General features: G+C 42.3%; 1 protein-coding gene across 1 annotated transcript in view; it reads right to left on the reverse strand.

Annotated features, from left to right (window-relative positions):
* ME1 (malic enzyme 1) overlaps nt 1-19,961 on the reverse strand; it is a 201,460-nt gene extending 181,499 nt beyond the window's left edge. The window contains exon 1 of the mRNA XM_054999642.1: nt 19,727-19,961. Within this exon, the coding sequence (XP_054855617.1) occupies nt 19,727-19,831 (105 nt within the window). The 5' untranslated portion in view covers nt 19,832-19,961. The remainder of the gene's footprint in view (nt 1-19,726) is intronic.
* Nucleotides 19,962-20,976: the final 1,015 nt, after the last annotated feature.

Below are 20,976 nucleotides of genomic sequence, written 5' to 3' on the forward strand. Positions count from 1 at the left end.
TGAAGGACTTAGGAGGAGGCAAAGTGAATACCAAACACTCAGTAAGAAAATAAATGCTGATAATAAAAGACTTGGATTTGCGTGTGCAACTGAACTGTGCACAGTGCTACTATTATTCCCTTGATTTAATGCCAGGTTAACAGTTTTAATCCAGGGAGCCCAAAAATTGTAGGACTGTCCTGACTGTCCATTAAAGACCCCCCAAATTTCAGGAGGATTGAACCTTAGGGTCCTATTCTATGGGCCCCTGAACAAGTTGCCCCTAGCCACTCTCCATTTTATCCTATGGAGGAAATATTTCCATGCCCTCCCAAGCCCCTGCCCCCAAGCTTGGTATTCTTTGGTTCAACATAACTCCCTTGAAAGCTTATTGTCAAACCAGAGAATCCTTATGTCAAAACATATCGAACCAGTTCATCTCACTGGTCTTCCAGTTCCAAGCTAGCTGTTGATGCTCCATTTTATTATGCAAATAGTTGTACTTTTGTAACACAATTTAGTGGCATAATAACAGCAACTAAAATTACAAGCAGACAGGGTGAGAGTTTTTTCTAGAGATGGATTTACAAATAGCAGATGAAATATTTTATCATCTATAGCACTATATTGCTTAGAAGTGTGATATGGAATGAAAGTGTGTGAAATACTGAATACACAATTTGAAAATATGACAGATCCTTTCTAAAACTTCTGTTGTGTTTGCCTAACATCTCATGCTTGTTTCTCCTATGTTTAAAATGCAAGTTATAATTTTATTATTGATTTAACTAATCCAAATATTAAAGGGGATAAAACTTAAAAAGTAGAAATCAAGGATCTATTGAAAAGGCAACAAAAGAGACTAAAATATCCTCTCTTCTGCTTCTCAGGTCTTATCTGGCCAGTAAACAGTCAATTCAAAACATTTGGTGAGAGAAAAGTTTATCTGTAGACATCCCTTAGGATCTATTCATGGACTTGTTCCAGATCTCTTTTTAAAGCCAAATCTGCTTTATGTTCTTATGTTCACACTAATATCTTCCATCTGCAATGTTTCAGAGGCAAAGTCAATCATCTGATTCACTATGAAGTTTCTTCACAATTGTCAAGTGGATTTATTTTCTTAAAATGACTAGAACACCAAAAACCAGGCCTGAGATTAACAACACAATCCTAATCAGAATTACACCTTTCTAAATCCGTAGAGTTACAGTTTAGGATGTTAATGCTACCAATATTACCAGGAGCAAACCCTATAACATTAATTTCCAAGCATATGGTAAAGATACTAGGAATGCAGAGTAAATACACAAAAGCTTTTCAAACATCCAGAAATATCTGGCCAGTTGAATATTGCCACCTTTGAAGGGGGAAATTATTTTTTAAAAAGAAGTTTGAATCAGCTGTTGCTATATGCACCACAGAAAGCAAGATCAGAGGCCTTGTCTTTTCCCCTCATGGACAGCATACAAAAAAGGCAGTTTGTCTTTTTTTTTTTTGAATTTTTTTTTATTTTTAATATCTAAAACAAAAACCTACAAACAAACAAAAACTACAAAAGTACTAGGAAAGGGGAAAAGGGAAAGAAGAAAGAAAAGGGGAAGGAGGGCTGGAAAAGGGGGGGAGGTTACATACAAACAATAAACACTACACTACAATGTTTTCCCTTCATACTGCCATAGTTAAAAATTTAAACCTTCATAAAGTAATGATGGAGTGGTTGACCTTGCAAAATACAAAATACAACCCATATTAACTTTTCTTCTTCCCCGCCTGGGCCTCGGACGCAGTTCTCTCTGAGCAGCTACAGCCACTGCGCTCACTGCCTTCCCCCTCCCTTCAGGCTTCGAATCTTCTTCATTTTGCATGGTATCTTGCCCGAATTCTTGATTTTTGTCCACAAAATCCCTTAGCTGATCCTCTGAGTTTATCTTGTAGGCTTGATCTTTATAATTAAACCAAATTCCTTCCAGAAATAGCCATTTATACTTTATCCCTCATTCCCTCAGGAGAGCCGCGAGCTTTTTGTACTTAAATCTTCTTTTCCGAACTAGAAATGGAACGTCCTTCGGTATCTTGACTTTATTTCCCAGAAAGTCCAAGTCCGCATTATATGAGTTAAATAGGATAGTGTCTCGGACCTTCCTAGATGAAAACTCAATAAAAATCTCGCGAGGCAGCTGCCGCTTCATTGCATATTTTGAAGAAGCCCGACGGACTTCCAAAATGGCGCTTTTTACCTCTTCCTTAGTTGCCCTCGCGGGTGACGCCAATAATTCCGAGGCAAGCTCCCTTAAATCCTCGTTTTCCTCCTCTTTAACATTCTGGAGACGCAAAACAGTCTGTGTTCATTCCACTTGCAGCCCGATCAGCTGGTTTTCCACCAGCTTTAGCTCCTTGTTCGTTGCTCTCATGACTGACGCATTTTCCCGAGCAGACTTCTCTGCCCCCCCCCCACTGCTTCCTTAATGGCTTTCACATCGCTCTCAATTAAGCCCACCCTTTGATCTGTTTCATTCAGCTTGTCAACAAAGGGTTTTATGACTGCGATGACCGACCTTTTCACCAATTCCTCGAGCGACTCCGCTTTTCCCTGCAGGGCAGCCAAAATTGACTTGCCCAAAGCGGGACTCTGCTTTTTCGCTGAAAAAAGGTAGTTTGTCTTTTGTTTTTTAAGCCCTTCTTAGCAGAGACTGTTGCTTAGCGATGTGCACTTGTACGCATCTGGTCCAAATAGGTATATTTGGGTGTCCAGATTGATATTTAGGATTCTCTGGTATACTAGAAATATTCAGGAATATGCAGGGCCAACATTTTAAAGCTGCAAACCCGTTTTGTTGTTTTTTTTGCTTTTTGTGGGTTTCTCAGCAACATGAGGAAGAGGGGAAGGAAATCATGGTTGGGGCCTATTTCCACCTGTAAGGTAACAAGTAAGGCTCAGTAGGATCTTCATATACACACTCTCCAGAGAAGAGCTTAGCTCAGCAACCTAAACAAAGGTTTCACTAATAACAACATTCGACTTATATACTGCCCTTCAGGACAACTTAATTCCATGCTCAGAGCGGATTACAAAGTGTGTTATTATTATCCTTATGACAATCACCCTGTGAGGTGGGGGAGGCGCTGAGAGAGCTCTGGAAGAGCTGTGACTAACCAAAGGTCACCCAGCTGGCTTCAAGTGGAGGAGTGGGGAATCAAACCCAGTTCTCCAGATTAGAGTCCTGCTGCCACTAACCGCTACAACAAACTGGCTCCCTCTACATTGGAGATCTTAAACAGGGTTAAAGCATGTAAATCATGGTTAAACATTATCTGCCATAATGAATTTCCTCTTCCATTTAACTCCATGCTGTTTACTGCTTGCTTCTAATTTAGTGTAGGATCTTCACATTAATCTATACTAGGCTTGCCATTCCCCCACCCGGGGCAGGGGATCCCCTGTTCTCACCTCCTCCCCCCTTCCCCACTTACCTAGCCAGCACAGTTCTCAGTTAAGTGCCAGGGTCCCAGTCTCCCGCCAGGGGACTCACGGGACCTGGCAACCTAATCTATACACAAAAAATTTAAAAGACAATTAGGTTAAAATATTCTATATCTGATGTTCTTAAAAGCTAAAATTGAAACTCTTAATTAACAGAAAAGTAAAAAATAACCAACAGGCAACGTATTTTAAATATGTCTAACCTGATAGAAAGGTTCTAATTGGATGTATCTGTTCTTTTAGAACAGATTAAAAGCTTAACAGCATTCTACCTATACTTTCTAGTAACAGGACACAAAGTACTGAACACATACTGCAACCATCTCCAAAAGTTCAAAGTGCATACAGTACATTACACTTTTGTGTTTGTGTTCGTGTCCTTTGTCTAACACTTTATGAAACTTCTTAATGAAGACTAAGATATCCATCTCCTGTTCAAGCCTCAGCATCCTAAACTGTAAGGGTTCTAGAAATCAACATGGCTAAAACTTGAAATATGCAGGGGGGGGGGAATCAGCTTCCCCAAGATACATCAGATCTTGCAATATCTAAACCCTCATGTTGTAATGGCTTTCTCAGCTATGCCCCCTGAGGCCACCCTGCTTAGAATTGGCACAGACAAATAATGCTGCCCTGTTGTTTTTTTACCCAGGTTCTTCTCTGTACTGGTTTTTCTCTTTGTATTGACCCCTTTTTTCTTATTTCACTGATGTAAACTTTAGGAAAAACAGGAAACAGCCCATCTCTCACACTGACAGGCCCATTTCTATGATATTTGTTGTGAGTCATTAATAGGATTATACTTAAAATAATGAAGCTAATTGAGACTACCTCACAGACAGCTGGACTTAGCAAAGGATAGAAATTCTATAATAAATACAATGGGTGATTTTAAGAAAACAATGCTTTTAGATTCTGATCCTTTTCTGTAAAATGGAATAACAGGGGTGCTTGTCAGAGTGAATAAGAACCGTCAAGCAGGCTTTATAAATCAGAAACAATAATATATGCCTGACAGTTGAATCCAAGATGCACTACCATTTTTAATATTTACTGAAAACGTAATCTTTGTATACTTGTAGAAGAAGTAGGCTGGACTATTTAAAAAGTATAAACAATAAGAGTTTGGGTACTGTCCAACAACTTTGACAACAACTGAAAACCTGTAATAAATCTTGGTCTCTCTTCCCCATGTTGTTTAAAACAATATTACCAAAGTGGCCAGGAATGCATTCATGTGATTGAGAGCTGACCTAGATTCCAGATGGCTTCATCTCAAACAGCCTACAGGCTCCCAAAGTAGCTCAGTTTTCAATATAATCTTGACAGTTCTTAAATGCCACTTGGGTCTTTATATGCTACTGTAAATCGCACACACATACAGGCTTATTCTAACATCTGACAATCAATATAATTCAGAATAGATTATTTTGATAATGAATAATCTACTCAGTTTAATTAACTATTTCTCTTCTATGAAGAAGTTACCATTAAAATAGATTCAGCAAATTTTTATATTACTGCTATATTTTGCTTAGAGTTCTAGCTCACATTATTTTCTTTACATGCTTTCTAAGGGTAACTTTTGAGAAAATGCCAGACAATGATCAAATATATGGATCATAACCATTTACAGGCAGATGCATCTCTTGGACAAACACTCAGCTCATACGTTTCTTGGAGGTTTTCTGCATACACATGGGAGACACAGATCTGGTTATTCCAAATCAGAAAGATGCTTTGAACTAAGATACTAGCCCTTTCCTCACATATGGAAAGTGTTCACAATGAACCAGAAAAGAAAGAAGTGAGGTCATACCTTCTGACCATGACCACAGTCTTCTCTGGGCACACGCAACCCACAGCATGCATACGCACACGCACACGCACACACGCAGACAGTGACATAGAGAAAGCCTATATATACAGTCAATAGTGATGTCTTTACATCCAAACATGCTCCATCTACATGATTTTCAAATGTGTGAAAAAGGCTATTCACATTTAGACTTCTTTTTTTTTAAAGATTTTTTATTCTTTTTATTAACTACATTAACTACCAATACAAAGGAAAGAAAGGGGAACAAGGGAAGGAAAGAAAAAAAACCCAACAACAACATATAACAATTACACTACACAGAATGCTTTCCCTTCATACTGCCATTATTAAAAAAAATTAAAGCTTTGTATAGTATTGATGGAGTGGTTGACCTTACAAAATGCAAATTACAATTCAAATTCAAATTAAGTTTTCCTCCCCCTCCTGGGTCCCGGACGCAGTTCTCTCTGAGCAACTGCAGCCGCAGTGCTCGTTTCCTCCCCCCCCCCAGACTTCCCCTTTTCTTCTTGCTTGGTGCGCTGAAATTCCGGATTTTTGTCCTCAAAATCCCTTAGTTGATCTTCTGATAATATCTTGTAAGCTTGATCTTTGTAACTGAACCAGATTCCTTCCGGAAATAGACATTTGTACTTTATTCCACATTCCCTCAGAAGAGCTGCGAGCTTTTTATACTTAAAACGTCTTTTCCGAACTAAAAATGGGACGTCTTTCAGTATCTTAACTTTGTTACCCAAAAAGTCCAGATCCGCGTTATATGAATTGTATAGGATAGTGTTTCGGATCCTTTTAGATGAAAAATCGATGATGATCTCGCGAGGCAGCTGACGCTTCGTTGCATATTTTGAAGAAGCCCGGCGGACTTCCAAAATGGCGCTTTTAACCTCTTCTTTAGTTGCCTTCATGGGTGTCGCCAATAGTTCCGAGACCAGACCCCATAAATCCTCATTTTCCTCCTCTTTCACGTTCTGGAGGCACAAAATTGTCTGTATTCGTTCCACTTGTAGCCCGATCAGCTGGTTCTCCACCAGCTTTAACTCTTTATTCGTAGCCTTCACGAGTGACGCACTTTCCCGAGCAGACTTCTCTGCCCCCCCCCGCTGCTTCCTTAATGGTTTTCACTTCGCTCTCAATTAAGCCCACCCTTTGATCTGTTTCGTTCAGCTTGTCAACAAAGGGTTTTATGGCTTCGATCACCGCCCTCCGCACCAATTCCTCGAGCGACTCTCCCTTCCCCTGCAGGGCAGCCGAGATTGACTTGCCCAGAGCGGGACTTTGTTTTTTCGCTGCCATTTTAGGGGGGGGACCGCCAGCCAGATTCTGAAACTCAGTGAAGGGGAAGAACGAGCCTTCTTAGCTTCAGATCCCACCACTCCTTCGCGTGCGCTTGTAATAACAGAAGGGATTCGCTTACTTACAGGCTTCCGCCTAGTTCTGCTCTTTGCCATTTTCCATGGCCCGGCAGCACTCGAGGCGCCGCGCACGTCTGCCGGCCTCCATAGGGACAAACGGGCAATTTACCCCCCGCATTGATTTTCGGGGGGCTCTTTCTGCAGCGTCCCGGACCCTGCCTCCCTCACTGGGAGTCTTGGGGGCTAATCTTCGCAGATCAGCCGCCCGGTCAGGGTGCTCGGGCGCTTCCTCCCGGACCTGCGGAGAGGAGCGTCCGACATGGCCGAGAAAACGAAACCGAATCCACATTTAGACTTCTGAGACTGCATAAATGCATACGTTTTAGAACGAAAATCTGCAAATTCAAATTAAAGAGGTTTGAATATGAAAAAATGTCAAGTTGTTATTGCTTTCATTGTTCATTAAATATATTAGACAATGTTCCTCCTTCATTCCCTTTTGCTGAACAAGTGGCAAAACAAATCATTCTCAACTTTTCAATTATCAGGAATGTTTCTTACAAAGGCTTGGTGACTGATTCCCTTGCCTATTAGGGTCCTCCTGGAGTACTCCACAAAAAAAGAGAGAAGATTCCACCCCGCCTGCACTGAAGGGATTTATCCATACCCATTTTTAATTAATTGATGGACCAGATAGCTTCAGCTGATATGGGACACACTCCATGAAGATTTTATGCTGCTTCCCTATCTTGAAATATATTTTATAATTTCTGCCAGATGATTAGAGGTGTGTGCGAATCGCAATACGAATAAAAAATATGCACAAACCAGGCCAATTCATGGTTCGTGAAAATGCGGTTCGTGGGGCCACATTTTCCACGAACACCACAACTTTTTTGGTCCGGTTTGTGAGAGTTGTGAGTGGTTCGTGAACCCAGACAGACTGGCACCACTCAATTGATTTCCTAGGCAACATAGGCCTGGAATGTCTGCAGACTTTTTGTTTCGTGGAAACCCCAATCTTAACCCACCTAACCTTGATAGGTAGGTCTCCCTGCCAACTATGGAGCTCCCATTCTGTTATATAGGAGCCAATGGCAGGGGGGAGATGGGTCTTCTGTAGCCATGGAAACACCAATCTCATCCCTCCAAACCCTGTTAGGCATATCTGACTGCCAACCACAGACCTCCTGTTCTGTTATATAAGGCCCAGCTCTCTGCCTCATGGTTTCAGTTTCAGCAGACAGTGGAAGAGTGAGCTGCTGCTGGCATTTGAATGAGAGAGCAGGAGCATGGCATCGAGCTTGGCTGCTTTAAAACTTGGCGGGTTTAAAAGAGACTGAAGAGCCTCTTCAGCTTCAGTCTTGGCATAGCTGGGAACTGAAAGGTGCCTTCTTTCCTCCACCCCATCCCACCCCACCGCAGTCCCAGGACCACTGCCTGGCTCTGGGCTGGGGCCTAGCTTGATTGAGGCCTACCTTTTTTTTTACTAGATTTTCTTTGTTTCTCCTTATTCCTTCTGAGTTTACTTATTATCTTTTTGGTGCACCTGTCCTGCCTGCTCAGGTCAGGTCTCTGTGTGTGGTGGGGTAGGGCTCTACCCCCTCCACATCTCAGGGCCACTGCTAGGCTCTGGGGCCAAGCTAAGTGGACACCTCGGCTGAGGGCTCACATTGTTCTTTCTCTTTACTATCTCTTTATTTTGTGCACCTGTCCTGCCTGCTCAGGTCAGGTCTCTGTGTGTGGCAGGGTAAGGCTCTACCCCCCCTCATCTCAGGGCCACTGCTAGGGAGGAGGGGGCGGCCACCGACAGCCATGTGCCGGACATGATGGTAGCTGCCCATTGGGGCATGCGGGTGGCACAGGGGGTGCCACTGGCTGGCGGCCACATACCCCACCCCCGAGAAGGGAGACGGTTGACCGCCTCCCCGAGCCTGTGAGGAGGGGGCGGCCACTGACATCACCCATGTGCCAGATGTGATGGTGTCCACCCATTGGGGTGTGCGGGCAGGCACAGAGGGGCTGCCAGCTGTCGGGCACACACCCCGCCCCCGAGAAGGGAGGCGGCCGACTGCTTCCCTGAGCTTGCGAGGATGGAGCAGTCACTGACATAACCTATGTCTGGGGGTCCATCACTTCAAATGGAGCCATAAGTCAATTGGCATTGATGGCTCCAATTCAACTGAATGGGACTTTCCTGGGGGCGCCAGCTTTGGGGGTCTATAACTCAGAGATCCATATTGCAATCTTCACCAAAAGTGGAGGGTGGTTGGAAGAGAGCCTGCTGAAAACTCCCTGTGAGTTTGGGCTCTCTGAGTCTGAAGGGGGCCATTCTGGACTCCGATGAACCATGAACCAGTTTATGAACTGGGTCAAGTTTGTCAAAGATCGTGGTTCGTGAAACTGAACAAACTTTGAACCTTGCAGTTCATTTTTTTCGGTTCATGCCCATCTCTACTGATGACCCAGAGCTCAATATTCTCCCTGACTCAGGGCTCAAAATCTAGCTACATGAGTGTGCCACTAAGAGTGCTTCAATATAGATTCCACACAGACTATAATTTGCTTTTCTTACTTTAAATTGTTGCACTACTAGTGTGAAGATCTATAGAAGTATGGGAGGCCACTGAAGGGACAATTTATTTTTGAATCCAGGTCATTTATAATGTAAGATATAACTGTTAAGTATGTAAGGGAGAGCCCTTCAGAATATCCATATGATTCAATGACTGCAGTTAATCCACTGTTAGAACCACCACAGAGAATCCTAGGCCCATGTGCATTTTGTGCTTGGAATGCTGTCCCATTCATAGAACGTTCAATTTGCAGTCATTAAAGAAAGACAGATCCAATAGTTCTTTAAGTAAGAAAAACAAAAGATTTATCCACTTATTTTTTTAAAGGGATTGAGAATCATCAAATTAGGCAGGAGCTTCAGGTATCATCCACTTCTTGTTGCAAGCAAGTTTCTAATTCTGCTACACAGCTGGCAGGGGAAATGACCCAGAGTACAGAAAGCAACAGAACTTGTCGTTCACCAATGGCAAGTGTAAAATTTGAGTCCTAATAATAAACATGCAATTATTTCCTAAAATGCATCATGTTTGTATGTTTTAGATGGTATATACGTACTCAACTTATCTATAAATTTGGCAAAGTGCCTTTGAAGCAGTCAGGCCACTGAACTGATTTAAGTATTGTAAAAAGCTTTCTTATTAGAACTGACAAACCGGATAGGAAAGTGGAGAAGTAAGCCTGGCTTCCGAGCTAGCTTGAGAAAGAGAGGTGAGGAGAATTCTAGAAGGACAGCCCAAAATTAGCATTCTAGAGACAGACAAGGGAAAAGGTCCTTAAGAAAGAAAGCATTCCCCCTACAGCCCTGTCTATTTAGAGCTTACTCCAGCATGATCTTCTTTTTCTTTGTACACAGACATTGCTATATTCCTACATGAAGAACATAGCTGTTACAGAAGTTCAGCTATGAAATGCCTTTGGCCAATACAATGCGCTGATTCACTTCACTTCAGCTATAGCTCAGCTTGTGGCTACTGGTAGGTAACAATGTCTATTACCTTTTCTTTGGAAACATCCCTATACAGTTAAAGGGAACATTCATTTAAAAAGATAACATCAATTTTAAAATTTAAATAAGTTTCATCATCAAGTCTGATACTTATCTGCACTCTGTAGTTCTTCCCAGAGCTATTAAATAAACTTTAAAAAAATAAAAACTCACTTAAAAGTCAGTTTATTTCAAAACTGTTAAAAACAATGCATTTTTTCAACCTCTTTAGTTGTTTGTGATCCCTCAGAAGATATTATAAGCTGAGCAGGGTTGTTCGGAAAGATCTTCCTGATTCCTTCTTGCTTTGCAAAGTCTGACTAAGAAGGGCTGGATTGGGAGATTTAAAGAATTATTCATTTGGAATAGATTCAAGGACTACTGTGTTTGGCCTCTTTTGGGATGCAAAAATGGATTGTACTGACAGTAGCTGTGTTTAATTGGCTATACCAAAGTAAAGGTCTGGGAATTTTGGAATGAAGGATTTCAAAACGTTTGTTTTTAAAAAATCTCTAAACTATGGTGCATTCAACAGAGACAGGAAGATCAAGCAAAAACAAAAAGTGAAAATGGCAACTGAATACGAATGGATAACTGATACTACAGGAAGGAACTATTAAAAAGCCGTATTAAGAGCAGCCCAGGTAGCCATCAATATGCACCGCTGATCTGGAATGGCAATCAGGAAGGCTGCCAGCATATCTGTATCAGCAGCACCATACAAATAAGACCCACCAGCTATCCTCTCATCGTCTGACTACAGAAGCTAGGCTTGATGTCACTTTAGGGCCAAACTAGAGGAGGTTAGAGATCAATAATTAAAATCTCATATTTCTTTACATTTCTATTAAAATGTAAAGGGGATTAAGCTTTGGAACATACATTAGGCAGGGCTCAAGAGTCTTATGCTTACTCCCCAAGCACCACACATAAAACCAGCACGGAGAGAAATGGTTTTTTAAAAAGCCTCTTTCCTCCAGCATTTCCCTACTTCAAAATGTCACCTATCATAAACTCCTCAATATTGTAGTCCAAAGGGAATTGAGTTTGACCCTCCTAAGCTCAATAACTTCAATAGATACAGAAGGGTTCATCTCTGTTTAGGATTGCACTGTAAGTGACCTTGAGCAAGCTCTCTGTTGGCAGCCTCAGTTTTTCATGTGCAATATGCAGAAGAGGATGGAGTACAAGTAAAAAAAAATCTAGATTAGTTCCAGGTAGTAGCACTTTGTAGGTGCAAAGACCTGCCTCTATCCTGGTAACCATAACAAAGCAGTGTATACTACTACAAAAACTGTGTCCACTAGAGGATTTACAGGGGGAAAACCTGAAAGATGAACTCAGTGTTTCTGTATTTTGCTTATATTCAGACACATTTGCCAGCTAATGGCTGGCACCCAGTGAGAGATGAAGGATGGAAACATGAGGCTGGGCCACCATCAGAGCACATGGTGTGACATCACTTCCAGGGAAACAGGAAGTCATGCCATTCTAGGAATCACCAAGAATTTTATGCTACAACCGCAGTTTCTGGCAATTCGTAGAGTGACATGACATCGCTTTTGTGTTTTCCTCATGTGCAATATCACACCACTCATAATGCTGATAGTTTTTATTTTTCCTCCCACTACCTGAAGGAGTGGAACTGATAAGAAAGGGTTGCCAGCAGGAGGCTCCTCACCATAGTGGGACACGTGGCAATCCTGTAAACAAAAGGAAAGACAATGTATCCAGAGAAATAAGCATTTAAGAGTGCTCATGTACACTTCTGATAGCTACAAATTGCAAAAACAGCCTGGTGTGTGTCAGAATAATAAATAAGAAGCATGATTACTCCAAAACTATAATGACAATCATTCACCTTCTTTTTCGTATGCCTTACATTTATTTTAAAGTTGTGGATAGGGAATAAGGTGTTAAAAGCACAAGCAAGGGTGAACAATTTATAGTTTAGTCACAGATTTTTTAATACATAAATCTACTATTAATGAAAGAAGTTTCATTCCCTTTTAGAAGCATTTACCAATATGATATGGATGTAGGCTTACTGTTTGCCAGTTTATGTCTTATGCTCGCTAATGGCATGCAAACTCCCAGGAGGTCTATCCATTGCACTCCACCACTCAGAGCAGCAGCAGGAGAAAAAGAAAGAGAAAAGGGACCAAGGCAGCATTGTTGCACATCACTTCTGGATATAATCCAGTAGTGACAATGGTAACTCTAGAAATCACCACAGTTTTATCACAGAATTGCAGTGATTCCTAGAGCTACCATTGCCACTTCCAGGTTGTACCCAGAAGTGATACAGTGATGTCCCTGACATCACACATACACCCCACCCCCACCCTCCCACTTAGCCTAGCAACCCTGTATGGATGAAAAAAAAGTGTGATCAAGATGTGAAATATCATCAGCCACCTTGGCTGTTTTCACACGTCTTACCGGCTCCGGTATGTCGCGCAAAGCTCCGGCAAGGACAGCATCTTCCTGGCGCGATTTCCCGGTTCTCGCGTGAAATCGCGCTAGGAAGACGCTGTCCTTGTGGGAGCTTTGCACAACATACCGGAGCCGATAAGACATGTGAAAACGGCCCTTGATTATGATGATAATAATAAACAACAACAATAATCACAACAGTGCATTTATATAGCACTCTCCTGAACAGATTAGTGCCTACTTGGAGTGAACAGTGTGATAGTTCAAGGATATCTTGTAAACAAAAAACCCCATTTCATTCCTCCCAGGGAACAGGGGACCTAAAATATAAACATTTTATTTAATGGGAAAAATCATTATATCATTCATTATGAACCAGCCCTTTCATATATAAAATATTGCTTTTCTAAAGTGTGATTTTAGCTACTGAAAAAAGGATCCAAATCAACGAGTTGAAGAAATCAGCTTGTCACACATTCAAAGCAATATGATCATTGTTAAGATACTTTCCCAAAGTAGAAAGCTGAAACTTTGTACGCGTACAGTCCAAGAGAATTAGCGGACTTAAACAGCCTAACATTTGTACACTATGATATCTCCCGCTTGAAACAGAGAACAGATAGGGCCAAAATACACAATACACCTCACTCACGCCAGGTCCTTAAGAAAAAAACTATTATATGCTCAGGAAGGAGAATTGTTTTTGCTTTGTCCTCTTGGTTCTTTCCATGTATATTAGAAGTCAAAAATAAGAAGTGTGCTAATTTCAAGGAAGGATGAATGTTGCAACAGATCTACAGAACAGAAAACAAGCAGCACAAATACAACCAATTGCAAAGGAAAACAGGATGCTGCAATTCTGCTTCAACAGCATTTCATTAAAATAGAATTCCTGTGCTTTCCTGTTGTTATAACAAGGAATTAGAATTATCCTTGGATGTGTTCCATATCTATTTTCTAAGGATTTGTTGATCGTAAGATTTTATTCCTGCTTGGATAAACCATATCCATAATTTAGATTTCTCTAAAAATATGCAGTTTAGAAAGACGTTAAGAGTAGGTCCCACTCTGCAGAGCTTTCAGTTTACGTATCAACATTCTGTCTAGACCTGGGATTGTCAGGCTCAGCAAACCATTCCAGATTTTAAAAAGAAAAATTGACCATGTTCAACAGAAGGCTGCAGTTCACATTACCTTTAAATACACACATGCATAACTATATCATAAACTTGTGTTAGAGAAATATTTCCTTCTAATGTTGTTTGGACACACTCTGAGATTGGAGTATCTACATTCTCCATCTTAAAGATGTACTGTTAGAAGCAATCTTCAAAAGGAACAGTTTGCATTCTTGCACTCAACCTGGGGTGCAGAGAATTACTGATCTTCATACTACAGCTATCACTTCCCTTGGAGGAAACTGCTGCTTTCGAGGGTGGACTTTATGGCATTATACCTGGCTAGGGTTGCCAGGCCCAGGCAGAAAAATTCCTGGAAATTTGGAGGGTGGAGCCTGGGTTTGGGATTTTGTGTTTCCTCTTTCACCTAACTTTAAAAATGCTCACTCAAGACCAAATTATGTTATACATACATGTCTCCTCATGCATAACTCTCAAAGAGTTCTGAAAAAAATACTATGTGGCTTGGGACACACATTAATTTTTTTAAATGCATAGAAAGTAAGCTATTTATGCAGATGTTTATCTGTATTTGTTCTGTGATGCAGAAGAGCTATCAACCTTTGGAAAAGACTTCTTGTTCTGCCTTCCAAAGTTCTGCCTACTCTGCATTTTGCTAATGAAAAATGACCAAGCAGAAAATAAGATCTATAAACTCATGCAGCTTGACAGAACCAATAGTGCAATCAGCAGAGCTGCACCCTTTTAAGTCTATTGAACTCAATCACTTAGAAAGGTGCATCTCTGCTAAGGGCCATTTTCACATGGCTTATTGGCCACGGAACATCGCACTGAGCTCCCAGAACAACAGCGTTTTCCTGGTGCAATTTCGCGCGAGAACAGTTCTCACGTGAAATTGCGCCAGGAAGACGCTTTTGTTCCAGGAGCTTGGCGTGATATTCCGTGGCCGGTAAGCCCTGTGAAAACGGCCAAGGATTGCATTTCAAGTAAACTACCACCACAGCCATGCAGCAGAGCACACTATGCAACAAGAAGACAGGAAGTATACATATCACTTCCACATGACTGTATGCAAGCAGCCAAGCAGCATAAAGTTAGTAGTGCACTGGATCTGAAAAACACCTTTTTGCTTACTCTATATACTACAGCAAACTTTTCCAAAATCAAAAAGTTACAACAGCATCAGAATAACGATCACAAAATTGCTTTCAAAATGAAATCCAACCACCAGGAGAGGTTGTGTTACAAGGATATTCCAGTATTTAATCTTTTGGTACCCAGGCTATGGTTTGTTATATAGCATGTTCTATCTCCATTTTAATTTCCAAAAGGTAGCTGTGTTGGTCTGTTGTAGCAGAGCAGAAATCAAGTGGCACTTTTAAGACTGGTGCAAGCCACCTTGGCTGTCAAACCAGCAATAAGGGTGCACAACTTTGAAACATTGGCAATAGGCAAGCATAGTTACATGTATCTTGAGTATAAGCAAAAGGTAATGAGAATATGGAGTAGATATAGATCAGAATTCCTAATACTATTTTATTTTAAAGATTTTAGAGTTACAATAATCAGTTATATTAAGAAAGAAGCAGTATCTGGGTTAAGAATTGTCTTTTGTCTCCTCTTTTTATAATGACTAAAACAATGAGTAGAATTAAGTATGAATTTTTTTATGTGTTGCTTACTTTGGAAAAACATTTAATTGCTATAGTCATAAAGATCATGATTTTGTATCCTGTATTTTAATAACCCTTGTAGTATATGTTGTTATTTGTGTGCCCCCCTTTCTTCCCTTCCTTTCTGTATCCCCCTTTTTTTGTTTAATAATTTTTTTAAAAAAAGAACCAGCAATAAGGGAATGCAGGCATGTGGGGAGAGCATCCACATGCTCATCTGGCTACTGATGCCATCCATCCCCACCCACATCCTCCGTGTTGCGCCAGCATAGAAGCACCGACCCAATAAGGATCTTGCAGAGGAATCCCCCAACTAGGACTGGCGGCAATCAGAGTGATTTTACCTTCTCTGCCTTAAATAGGAAAGCTTGGGAAAGCCTTGCTCAAAAAGAACGTGAAGTTGTGTAGAAGCTCCCCAGTAAAGGAAGGGGGGGTCATGCTGTGTCTCACTCGGGCCAGGGGGTGAGAATCTTTATATGGATACAGCTAAGGTTTATTCTAGCATAAGTTTTCATGGGTCAGAACTTGCTTCTTCAGATCCATGATATAAAATGATTTTATTTCATATTATGCATCTGAAAATTGAGTTCTGACCCACAAAACCTGATGTTGGAATGAACTTGGTCTTGCAGATGCCACTTGATTTCTGTTTTACTTAATTTCAGTTTTGTCATGAAATCTTAATATTGGCAAGTTAGTTAACAGTTAAAAACATATGCCAGTAATTCAAAGGCCTTTCTTAAGAGTGCAAGCAAGTTCTCATTTTCTTTAAGCATTCTAAATACTGGGGTTTGGGGTTTTTTACACCTGCAAATGATAACCTAAACTTCTCACTACTCTCACACAGAGACAATTCCCAGTTTTGATCTCCTTGGTGTGACCACACCAATGCCTTGTTTAAAAAAAACTCCACACACCAATAATGTCCTATTGCTATTCTAAGCACTTCAACTAATATGCCCAGGAATTCCACTTGCTATCTTCACAGATGCAACACAGTAACAGTTCATATTGTTTCATTTCCACAGATAGCTCATTCATATTATCAGCTAATTAATCCACAGCATTTAACCAAACTAGCAACTGTTTGTCCCAAAAACAAAACCTTACTCCTAGGAACTTTCAAGACAGTAACAAAGACCAATTTTGATGCCAATAGCATGGTATTCACATATTGCAGAGAGAGACTGGGATAAGTTCTCTTAGAAAAGCATCCTTACTCCAGTCCTTTTTAAAGGAGGGTGGGGTGCTTCCCCTATAAGGACAAAGAAAATAGAAAAGGAAAATATGGAAGAGGTTACAAAAAGACAGGTAGAATAGAGATACTGTACGGTCAATATCTAGATATGCTATAGGCAGACGTTAATCACATGCCACATCACCATTATTACAAATACTTTGGGTAGTAAAATTATATCTCCTGCAACAAAAATACACTGCAATTGAGTGTGAGGAAAATACTACATAAACACACTGGATCAGATCCCAAAAAAGTGACCGAACCTACAGTCACTGAACTGATCTTTCCTACTTCTCCCTTCACATGCAATCCCATCCCCCACCCCATCCCAAAGCTGCTTTTAAGCATCAGAGACTCTTATGAACAGCATGGGATTCCGCAGACACCAAGACGAATCCGTAGAAATTACCCAAGCAGAAGTGTCCCTCTACTTGAAGAATAAAGGGTTCAGATCCAGTCCTGTAAGTTTATTAAGCAATAAAAAAATCATCATAAATGTTTCTGAGTGATACTGGATTTCATTCCCATTATCAATCACCAATCAATGTATCTAATGCTCAACATGGCCAAATCTGTGAATACTTAATCCAGAGACTGGGGGCAGAGACAGACAACAGATCTTTCTACAAACCTGAGAAAAGCACAAGATTTGCAGAAAAATCTGAAATCTTAAAAAAAAATAATAGAGGCAGCACCTCTAGCTTTTAGAAACAAATGCCCCCAGTGGCTGTTATTAACCACAACAGTGCTATCAGCCTTGGCTTCTGTCAGCAAAAGGTGGGGAGAAGGGAAAGGCCCCCTTTCCAGGGAAGTTTTGGCCTTTGAGGGAGAACTTAATCAGGGGTAGGGCCAGCAGCAACCACTGAGCAACTTGATACCGCCAGACTTCCATGATTTACCCAGGCATGGCTGCTCGCAAAAAGCCAACACAATGTAGTGGTTAGAGTGCCAGAAGAGGATCTGGGAAACCATTCAAATCACCACTCTACCATGGACGCTCACTGGGTGGCCTTGGGCCAGTCACACACATTACCCTAAGCTCCCTCACAGGGTTGTTATAAAAATAAAATGGAGGCGAGGAGAATTATATAAGTTGTTTTGTGTTCCCTATTGTGGAGAAAGACAGACTATAAACGAATAAATAAAAAACAAGCTAAGGATGGGCAGGGGCAGATAAACAGTAGGTTGCTGGAGGGGGGCAGGAGAAGGAAGAAAGGATCGGTAAGTATATGGAGGCTGTTAGGAACAGGGAAATATTGCTTGAAGGGGGTAGAGGGAAAAGTTAGGTGCCCCCTGCAATTCCTTGGTAGTTCCCTACTGCACAACGGGGCCTGGCCCAGTAGCCAGCACCACATACAGTTTTCCCAAGCAGAGGCTGCCAGGGAAGGAAAATGAATGGAGAAAAACTAAAGATGGGGCAGATAACAGTAGGCAGAAAAAGGAGAGAAGCTGTGGGGGCTTTCAGGGAAGAGAAAGAGGAAATAATAGGTGAGGAGGAAATGAGATACTTGCCTCCACCCAGAGGTCCTTGCGGGTGCTTTGCTTGTTCTACTGTTAATTGTCTTCAATGTACCCTCTTAACATATTATCATGAACAGATTCATAAACTTATCATAAACAGATTTATAAACTTAACCCTACCTCCCAACAATTATTTTAGCATTTATATAACACTTTCAATGATCAAAGCACTTTATGCAACCTTTACAGCACTTCACACAACCTTATTGTACAGTAATCCTCATAAGGAAAGCCAATATTATTGCTAATTGCAGGTTCCAGGTGAAGATAAAATAGTTAGCTGAATTCCCAGTGAGTTCAGGGCACAGGCAAGATTTGCACTGGAGACCTTCTGGATCATTCTCTCACAGTGCAAGGCTATGCAGGATTGTGCCAACTGCCTGTATGCCACACCACTCTGCTAATTAAAACATTGCTTAAACTCTCCAGAACTAGATCTCCAAGGCACTCAACTGGGTTGTTCTAACTTCTTTTACTCATCCTTAACAATACATATCCCAATGCCCATCTTTTCCTGCATGATAACTTCCTAGGAAGTACAGTTCCAACATTTTATGAAACTCCTGACAGACTTTTTCCTTCATCCAATAAAGCAAGATTCATGCAGCATGATCTTCCTGAATTCATGGACTCTGCCAACCCAATTCCTTTTAAAAATAATTCCGTATCTTTTTTTCTGCTTGGAGCCTTACCCGCCGCTATGACCGTTCATATCCAGAAGCCTGTGTGGAGGGTGGAGATCACTTGTGAAAGGTGTTGCCCGGCAGGAGGTTAGAAAGAGCAGCGGCAGAGGGCTTGAGGGCGAGCGCCCTGTTAAATAGCTTGCCCTGGGAAGGCAGCGGCCTCAGCGTGGCATGACAGGCGCATTCCCCGCTTCTGCCGAAAGCGCCAGATTCGCCTGCCAAGAACAAGGGCCTGAGCGGAGCCAAGAGTTTGCTCGCCATGAGAGGATCGCGCCGCGATCAGTAGCCCCAAGAGCTTGGGGGCAGAAACGGGGCGAGGTGCGTGCACGTGGGGAACGGTTGCTCGGCCGGACACTTGAACACCGCCCGCCTGTCTCCATTCGCACGCTCACCCCCACCAGCGTGTGCCGCGCTTACAGGAGCTGCGGGGTGTCAAGTGGGGATGAGGGTGAGAGAGAGAATGGGCGACGACGACGTCTGTTTTTACCAGCAACTGAGACCCGAGGCGCTCAGCCTAAGTTTGAACCAAAGGCGTGGAGAGGTTGTTTTGTTTGTGGTTTTCTCCTTTCCCAGCGAACTGAGGCGGAGCCGAGGTAGAAAATGCCGCCCGGCTCGGTTTCAGGGAGAAAGGGAAACTTCACGGCGAAGTTTTAATGCTGCAGACCCGAAAGCACCCTTTTTTATTCTGGACCTCGCGTCCCACGCACCCTTAAGTGGTTTACTCCCGAATAAAACACGAGTTGGGATAGTTTACTCCGGAGGATGTCCAATTCGAAGCAGACCCTCTCCCAGCTTGGCATCGTACCCCCAGACGCCATACCTTGTTGAACTGCGGGTGGCGGAGCAGGTCGTAGCCCCTCCTGGAAGTCCATACGCGGGGCTGGGTGTCCTCCCCAAGCTGGGGGGTTTTGACAGCGGCTTCCATCAATAGGGTCAGCAACGAAGGGGCAAAGCCGGTGGGTGGGCTGAGAACTAGCGCCGTGAGTCACGGAGAGCCGGTGACGCCTCTTGTTTAGCGCTTGTTGTTGCTCCTGCCGAGGCTGCCTCTTGGGAGGAAGACGGAGGAGTAGGAGGGAGAAGCGCCCTGACAAGCCGCCTCCTTGCGCTGCCGGGGTCAGCAGGGCAACAGGAGCCGCTGAGTCACTCCCAAGGCAAGAAGTCGCTGAAGCAGCAGCGGGAGATAGGCGGCCGGGGTCAGGCCGTGCCGGTGGGTGGGCCATCAGTCCGTCGAACTTTTTAACCACACAGCCTGGGGGGGGGCATAGATATACTTGAATTGCGTGGGGGGGAGGTAATGAGACAAGCTTGTAGCTCTCCCAGATTCTAGCACATATCAGCACCTGACATACGGTAAAATCCTCATAACATTACCTCTTGTTAGGGCACCGTTCATTCCTCCCCTTTATATTTCCTCTCCTCCTTCCGAGGAGCTCAGTGTGATGTTCATGCAGGGGTTTGTCACTTTCCCCACATTAACAACTCTATAAGATAAACGAGGCAAAGAACCTGACCTTGAGTCTTGACTGAGCAGGTGTTAAAATTAATATCACCATGATAAAAGTCTAAAACCTAAGGGTCTCCAATCTTGTTGAGCCTTTGTGAATTTTAAGAAAAGAGAATGGGAATCTCCACAAATGGCTGCTGTGGCCCCTGGGGCTGTGATCAGTAACAAAATCTTTGACAGTTCCATAAAATGTTAGACAGTCCCAAGCCAAGCATCCTATGATGGGTGCAGCTATTTCTGAATAGGTATTCCCTGCAAACCCAAAAGGTGAATCCTTATGAGGTCTTCCAATATCTAACTTAACTGAGGTGAAGGAAACTCAGAATAGGCTATTTACTTTATGGGAAGAAACAGGTAGGTACCATGAAATACATTGGTGGGTGCCATGGCACCTATGTTCACCGCACCAGGGTGAGGGAACGTGCTCTAACCAATGCACCACACTGGCATACACCGCAGCAACTTGGTATGGAGTCTCAAAGTAAGAATTCACTCTTCTTTCATGGGGACATTTACCAGAAGCCATTGTGGAGGAGCATTTGGGCCTTGTAATGCTAGCAGTTACA

The sequence above is a fragment of the Eublepharis macularius genome, chromosome 1 (genome assembly GCF_028583425.1).
Source record: "Eublepharis macularius isolate TG4126 chromosome 1, MPM_Emac_v1.0, whole genome shotgun sequence".
Taxonomy (NCBI): domain Eukaryota; kingdom Metazoa; phylum Chordata; class Lepidosauria; order Squamata; family Eublepharidae; genus Eublepharis; species Eublepharis macularius.